The 8,064-nt window shown below is 39.1% G+C and overlaps 1 protein-coding gene across 2 annotated transcripts in view; it reads left to right on the top strand.

The window, feature by feature from the left end:
• Mettl5 (methyltransferase like 5) overlaps positions 1 to 8,064 on the top strand; it is a 33,907-nt gene that overhangs the window by 13,743 nt on the left and 12,100 nt on the right. For both annotated transcript variants that reach the window (XM_031370550.1, XM_031370549.1), the window contains exons 4-6: positions 1,774 to 1,888; positions 2,403 to 2,584; positions 4,360 to 4,442. In XM_031370550.1, coding sequence (XP_031226410.1) covers positions 1,774 to 1,888; positions 2,403 to 2,584; positions 4,360 to 4,442 — 380 coding nt within the window. The remainder of the gene's footprint in view (positions 1 to 1,773; positions 1,889 to 2,402; positions 2,585 to 4,359; positions 4,443 to 8,064) is intronic.

Below are 8,064 nucleotides of genomic sequence, written 5' to 3'. Positions count from 1 at the left end.
AAGCCAAATGTCATCGCCATTTTGTAATGGCGATGTGCTTATGAAGTGGCTTCCTACATATATATACAAACACACACATGCACTAAGCATATATATATACATATATATATGCACTAAGCATATATATACATATATATATGTGTGTGTATGTATATGTGTGTGTGTGTGTGTGTGTGTGTGTGTGTGTGTGTGTGTGTGTGCTTGGTGCCTGTGGCGTTGAGAAGTGGGCATTATTTCCCCTGGATTACCTGTGTTTGTGAACCGACATGTAGGTGCTAGAAATCACATCCAGGTCCTCAACAAGAACAGAAAGTGCTACTAACCCAATAAGCTAACTCTCCATCCCTATAGGATGTTTGTTTGTTTGTTTGTTTGTTATAAATAAAGAACATTAGTGATAACTAGCAGTCTTTCTTGTTCAGATATGCACAAAGAAAACTTGCTGGTGTTATTTCATGTTTAAGAAAATGTGTACCAGGTGGTGGTGGCACACGCCTTTAATCCTAGCACTTGGGAGGCAGAGGCAGGTGGTTTTCTGAGTTCGAGACCAGCCTGGTCTACAGAATGAGTTCCAGGACAGCTAGGGCTATACAATGAAACCCTGTCTCCAAAACAAAACAAAACAAAACAAAAAATGTGTATGTGAGAGTCTTGTTTTTGAGAACTCTATGATCTCAGCTACTTCTGCTCTAATTAGTTATTCTGTTATCAGGTCTCTGTTGTAGATTATGAACATGTATATTTATTGATAGTACATCTAAGTTTGGGTTGGGAGATGGCTCAGCAGTTAGAAGCAGCTACTGCTATTCCAGAGGACCTGGACCTCTCCAGGTCCCAGTTCCCACAGTGGTCTGTAACTCCAATCCCTGGAGGTATCTAATACCCTCTTCTGGCCTCTGAGGGCACCAGACACATAGTATATATATCCATGCAGGCAAAACATAAAAATAATACACATAAAATAAAATTGGAAAATATTATCTCTAAGTCTGTATCATGGATGTAGAGGTTTGTGATACCTGTATGATGATGACAAACATTGCAAATAAATGCTGAGCCAGGCAATGGTGGTGCACACCTTTAATCCCAGCTCTTGGGAGGCAGATACAGGCGAATTTCTGAGTTTGGGGCCAGCCTGGTCTACAGAGTGAGTTCCAGGACAGCCAAGGCTATACAGAGAAACCCTGTCTCACAAAAATAAAAACAAAACAACAAAAAGCAAATAAATTCTGTATCCTTTTGTTAGTGTTCTCTGTCCAGTTGTTTATTATTTACTTATTATTTATTGCACAAGTCTCAGCCCTCAATCAGAGGTCTGAGGAGAACTTGTGGAATTGGTTATTTTACTTCCATCATATGGGTCTTGGAGATTGAACTTGGGTTATTAGGTTTGGCATTAAGCACTGTTCCTTCTTGAGAGCTATGCTGCTAGCCTCCGATCAGTAAAATTTCAAAAGTTTTGGAGATATAATAGAATTGCTAAACTTATATTCTGGTTTAGAATGACAGAGTTATTTAGTAGTTCATAAAATTTAATCTCTCAGAAATACCTCAGCATCAGAGGAAACTCTGCATCTATGTATCTTTGTAGAGCACATGTTTTGAACAGTTTTGTCAGTCTTTATTATCTTCCATGTGGTGCCTCTTCCTAAATACCAATCATCACATTGTATCTTTAAAAAATAAACTGGAAAACAAATAATCTGGAGCTACTGCAGATTACTAATAGAAGCTTCCTAGCATATGCCCTGATGCTCTTCTATTTGGTTTTAGCATGCATGCTTTATACAATCCATAATACATATGATGACATTGAAAATAAAGCAGTTGCAGATCTAGGATGTGGTTGTGGAGTACTTAGCATCGGAGCTGCAATGTTGGGAGCAGGGTAAGTGGTCATTTTTTACTATTTGGATATTGTGTGGCTTCACTCAGTGTATATGTAGGATCAACTGCACTCTATTCATAGACTTTTTGGGTAGGGTGAGGGGGAACAATAATTTGATACTGAGTACATTTTGAGTAGGCTGAAGACCAAAAACTTTACATATAAGAAAGAAATCGATGGGCAGTGGTGGCACATGTCTTTAATCCCAGCACTTGAGAGGCAGAGGCAGGTGGATTTCTGAGTTTGAGGCCAGCCTGGTCTACAAAGTGAGTTCCAGGACAGCTAGGGCTACATAGAGAAACCCTGTCTGGAAAAACCAAAAAAAAAAAAAGGAAAGAAATCAAATTTTTGATAATAGCAACTATCCCCTTATACCTGCCAGGCTAGAAAGTCATACAATTAAAAACATCATTCAATCTTACTTTGTTAATTTGGTTGAAAAATGTATGGTAAAATAACTACTATTGTTTCTTACTAGGAACCTGTTGTTTTTTCTATTTTATTTTTTATATAGGTTGTGTGTTGGATTTGACATAGATGAAGATGCACTGGAAATATTTAATAAGAATGTGGAAGAGTTTGAGTTAACAAATGTTGATATGATTCAGTGTGATGTGTACTCATTATCTAACAGAATGTCCAAGTTATTTGATACAGTAATTATGAATCCTCCCTTTGGGACCAAAAATAATAAAGGTTAGTAATAGAAGTATAGTACATTAGTAAATTTATAGAGCTGTGATCTGGGTTGTCATTTTTATTGCTACTGTTCATTAAATCAATCACCTTTATACTTATTATAATTCTTATGTGATATTTGATTGGGGTATTTTACTTTGTATTATACAGATTTGTGTTAATATACACTATAATTTCTGATTAATAATTGGAATGACTTGATTAGTCTGTATACTTATGAAACTTTTAAAGCATTTTATTCTGTTAGAACCTGGGTTTTTCCTTTTGTTTTTTCACTGGGGAATCCCCAGGGCCTGAAATGGGGATCACACGCTGAGCACATGCTCTCTACCACTAAGCCAGGTACTCTCAGCTTCTGAAACTTGTTATTAATGCCTTAGGGTTTCAAAATATTCCCACAGGGGTTTACTGTGATTATTTTTGTATGTACAATGGGCAAGGTAGGAAGAAAAGGAAAGCAACAGTTACAGCCCCCACACCACAAAGATTATTTTGACTACTTTGCATCCTCTGTTCTCTCCTAAGTCACTAAGAATATTAAAATTAGCCTTATTTTTTTTAATCAAACAGTATAATTTAGTTTCATCAGATTTTTTCATTTTGTTTTGTTTTTTTGAGACAGGGTTTCTCTGTATAGCACTGGCTGTCCTGGAACTCACTCTGTAGACCAGGTTGGCCTCGAACTCAGAAATCCGCCTGTCATCAGATTTTTTAAAGGATTTGTTTGTTTGAAACAGGTCTCACTATGTAGCTCTGTCTTCTCTCGAACTGTGCAGACCTGGCTAGCTTCAAACTCAAAGATCCTCCTGCCTCCATCTTCTGCGTGCTAGAATTAAAGATATGTGCTACCACACCCAGCTTAAGATTTATTTTAATTTTATGTACAGATATTTTTCCTACGTCTTTTTTTTCTTTCCTTCTTTCTTTTTTGGTTTTATGAGACAGGATTTCTCTGTGTAGCCCCTGGCTGTCCTGGAACTTACTCTGTAGACCAGGCTGGCCTCAAACTCAAGAAATCCACCTGTGTCTGCCTCCCAAGTGCTAGGATTAAAGACATGTGCCACCACTGCCCTGCTTCTTACATGTCTTGCATCCCATATATGCAGTACCGAGAGGCAAGGACATTGGATCCCCTAGAACTAGAATTAGTTGTGAGCCCCAGTGTAGTTGCTGGGAATCAAGCTTAGGTTCTCTAGAAGAGCAGCCAGTTCATTTAAGCATTAAGTCATCTTTGCAGCCTATGCTGTTGCTTAAACCTTTTATAATTACTTATCTATGAGAGTTTAGCCTACGTTTATAACTTTGTGTGTGCCTGAGGAAGTTAGGTGTCAGAGATACCTGGAAGTTGGGATCTGGAATTACTGGATGGTTGAGAGCTACCGTGTGAGTGCTGGAACTGAATTCAAGTCTTCTGAAAGAGCAAGAGGTGTCCCAGCTCCAGCCATTGTTTTACCAGAATATTTGATTTTGTACCTTTATTTTTGTTCTTTTTTTTTTTTTTGGACAGGGTTTCTTTATATAGCCCTGGCTATCTTACTATTAGCTGACTTCATGGACTAGGGTGGCCTTGAACTCAAGATTGTCTTGACTTTGCCTCCACCTTTGTGTGCCATCACCTTTGTATCTGGTTTATTTGTACCCCTTTTGAAGAAATGATTTGAAGTAGAAATTTTGGAAAGTTTGGAAAAATGCTACTTAATCTTGTTCATTTAATCTTCTCTGCTAAGAAGTACATAATATAAATAGGTATTTTCTTTTTTTACTCTTCACAGGGACAGATATGGCTTTTCTGAAGACTGCTTTGGGAATGGCAAGAACAGCAGTGTATTCTTTACATAAGTCCTCAACTAGAGAAGTAAGCTCATAATATTATTATTTTAGGTGGCCCACACCTTTAATCCCTGCATTCAGGAGGCAAAGGCAAGTAATCTGAGTTTGAGGCCAGCCTAGTGTATAAAATGAGTTCCAGGACAGCCAGGGCTACACAAAGAAACCCTGTCTAAGAAAACAATAACAAACAATCATTATTTTTATTATTTTATTTATTGATTGATTTTCATGTATATGTGTGAGCACACATCAGCATACATGTGGGGTCAGAGATCAACCTTCAGGAATCAGTTCTCTTCACCATGAAAATCTCAAAGACCAAACTCAGATCCACCATCAGGCTGGGGAGCAAGTGACCTTTACCCACTGAGCCATCTCACTCATCTGAGGGTTAATTTTTAAGAAAAACACAGCTTAAAGCAAAATAGGTCTGAGTTCAGAAACCACCTATTCTAGGCTGGTGAGATGGCTCAAGTGGGCAAGGAACTGGTTGCTGGCAAGACTACTTAAATCAGATCTCTAGAACCCACGTGTGCTGTGGAATACATCACACAACTATATGAATGTTATAAAAAGAAAAAAAAAACTCATATAACACCATGTACAAGATGTGTTTCAGGACTCCGTGACGATGTTACAATAGCATGACTCTAGACCCAGACTGCCCTGAATTAGCACATAAGTTCTGCTACGTCTTAGCTTTTAACCTCTGCTCAAAAGCACTTGGGTTTCAGTACCATCTATGTTATATGACCCTGTGTTCTTAGGAACTAAGAATGGACTGAGCTTCATAGACTTTTCTGGATTTTTTTCTTTTTCTTTGGTTTTTCGAGACAGGGTTTCTCTGTGTAGCCCTGGCTGTCCTGGAACTCATTCTGTAGACCAGGCTGGCCTCGAACTCAGAAATCCACCTGCCTTTGCCTTCTGGATTTTTTTTAAAGATTTATTTATTTTATGTATATGAGTATACACTGTAGCTGTACAGATAGTTGTGAGCCTTCATCTGGTTGTTGGGAATTGACTTTAGGACCTCTGCTGGCCCCAGTCGTCCCTGCTTCCTCCGGCCCAAAGATTTATTTATTATTATAAATAAGTATACTGTAGCTGTCTCCAGACGCACCAGAAGAAAGCGTCAGATCTCATTACTGGTGGTTGTGAGCCACCAAGTGGTTGCTGGCATTTGAACTGAGGACCTTCAGAAGAGCAGTAGGTACTCTTATCCACTGAGCCATCTCACCAGCCCACTTTTCTGGATTAAATGAGTTAGTATTTATGAAACATTTAGGTCTGTGTCTGGCATATTTGCTAGTTGTTATTATTCTTACCTGAAATTAATATATCTAAAGATTTGGTTTTGTTAATCTTATGTGTCTAAGAAATGTTTTGCCTGTATGTTTGTATTCAACATGTGTGCCTGGTGCCCAAGGAGACGAGAAGAGGGCATCATCCCCCAGAACTGGACTTATAGATAGTTGTGATCTGTCAAGTATGCTAGAATTTTTTTAAAAATTTATTTACGTATTTAATGTATGCATGCTGTGCTGCATGTACACCCAAATGCCAGGAGAGGGCATCAAATTCCGATTGAACTCAAGACCTTCGAGTTCTAAACTGTTGAGCTATCTCAACAGCCAGTGCTGAGAATTTAACCAGGTCCTCTGAAGAATAGCAAGTGCTCTTAACTGCTAAGCTACCATTGTACCCTCCTTGTTTTCACCTACCCTTATCTCAGAAAAGATAAGACAGCAAAAGAGAAAGACACCAAATATCAACCCAATCTCTACATGCCATGTACATACATGCACACAGCAAAAAGAAAAAGAAAGTACAGGTCAAAGGAATATATTTTGGATATGTTAGTAGCCTCTTTAGACGTATAAAACTGGCTGGTCAGTGATGGCGCACGCCTTTAATCCCAGCACTTGGGAAGCAGAGGCAGGTGGATTTCTGAGTTTGAGACCAGCCTGGTCTACAGAGTGAGTTCCAGGACAGCCAGGGGTATACAGAGAAACCCTGTCTCGAAAAACCAAAAAAAAAAAAAAAAAAAAGTATAAAATTGTTAGCCAGGTGGTAGTGGCACACACCTTTAATCCCAGCACTTGGGAGGCAGAGGCAGTTGGATTTCTGAGTTCGGGGCCAGCCTGGTCAACTTGGAGGGTGGGATAGGACAAAGGGTTTATTTTAGCACACTCGTCTACATTTACAGTAAATCATAGCAGGGAAGTCAAGGCAGGAACTTCCAGCAATTAGTCAAAAGCAGGAGAAAACACATACGTTTGTGTCAGTGCTCAACTTCTCTACATTTACCCAGTTCAGGATGGAAACCCAAGGAATAGTGATGTCCAAAAATGGGCTTTGTCTTTCTTCTCAATTAACATAAGCAAAACAATCTTCTTGGGGGCTGGAGAGATGGCTTAGAGGTTAAGAGCACTTGTTGCTTTTGCAGAGGACCCAGATTCAATTCCCAGCACCCATATGGTGGCTCTCAACCATCCATAATTCAGTTCCAGGGAATTTGATGCCTTCTTCTGACCTAAGGCACCAAGAATACAGACTGCACAACCATACATTTAGGCAAAACACTGAAAAAAAAAAAAAAAACACCCACAGGCAAACAATTTAACCCCTCACTGACACTCTCTTACCTAGATTCTAGACTGTATCAGATCATTAGGCTGAAGAAGTGACTCAGTTGTTGAGTACTTGCTACATTTAGCTCACAATAGTGTATACTCCAGCTCCAGGGAATGTGATACCTCTGGCTTCCAAACAAACCTGCACTCAACATCCATACAACCATATGTACACGTGTGTACACACACAGGAACTAAAAATAGTAAAGAGGCTAGAGAGAGGCCTCGATGGCCAGTAACACTATGTGCTTTTGCGGGACCTGGTTTTTTTTTTTTTTTTTTTTTGGTTTTTCAAGACAGGGTTTCTCTGTGTAGCCCTGGCTGTCCTGGAACTCACTCTGTAGTCCAGGCTGGCCTCGAACTCAGAAATCCACCTGCCTCTGCTTCCCAAGTGCTGGGATTAAAGGCGTGCGCCACCACCGCCCGGCGGGACCTGGTTTTAATTCCTAGTACCCACATGATGGCTCACACTCATGTCCTGTTACTCACTCTAGTCCCAGGAAATGCAGTGCCCTCTTCTGGCCTCTGAGGGCACCAGGCACACATTTTGGAAAGACAAATCTTAAAAAATAAATACAATTTACTTAATTCCATCTTTGCTGATTAATATTGCCAATTACATTCCCCCCCCCCGGGGGGGAATTATCAGCATCATTTTGTCAGATTTCATTGTTTCTTTTTCATTTGATGCAAAATTATTTCCATTAGAAAAGTAACTAATTTATATGTGTTTGATCTGATGAGTACTATGAATACTGGAAATGAGTTTTCCTCAAATATTAAGACAGTCCTTTATTGTATTTTATAGATATGCCTGCTGTAAAGCTTTTGTAAGTTCCCTTCAGTGTTACTTAAAACATACACTGTTCCTGGCTTACCCCAGGTTCCAGAACTACAGGCCATTGTGATGAAGTACTTGAGTTGCTATTTATAGTATAGATAAATTTAATGTAATTGTTTGATAAAAACAAGTTTTAAAAAGTTTCCTGGCAGATGATGACTTAGTATTTAATT

This window comes from Mastomys coucha, unplaced genomic scaffold (genome assembly GCF_008632895.1).
Source record: "Mastomys coucha isolate ucsf_1 unplaced genomic scaffold, UCSF_Mcou_1 pScaffold15, whole genome shotgun sequence".
Classification (NCBI taxonomy): domain Eukaryota; kingdom Metazoa; phylum Chordata; class Mammalia; order Rodentia; family Muridae; genus Mastomys; species Mastomys coucha.
This window is presented reverse-complemented; position numbering and strand designations above follow the sequence as displayed.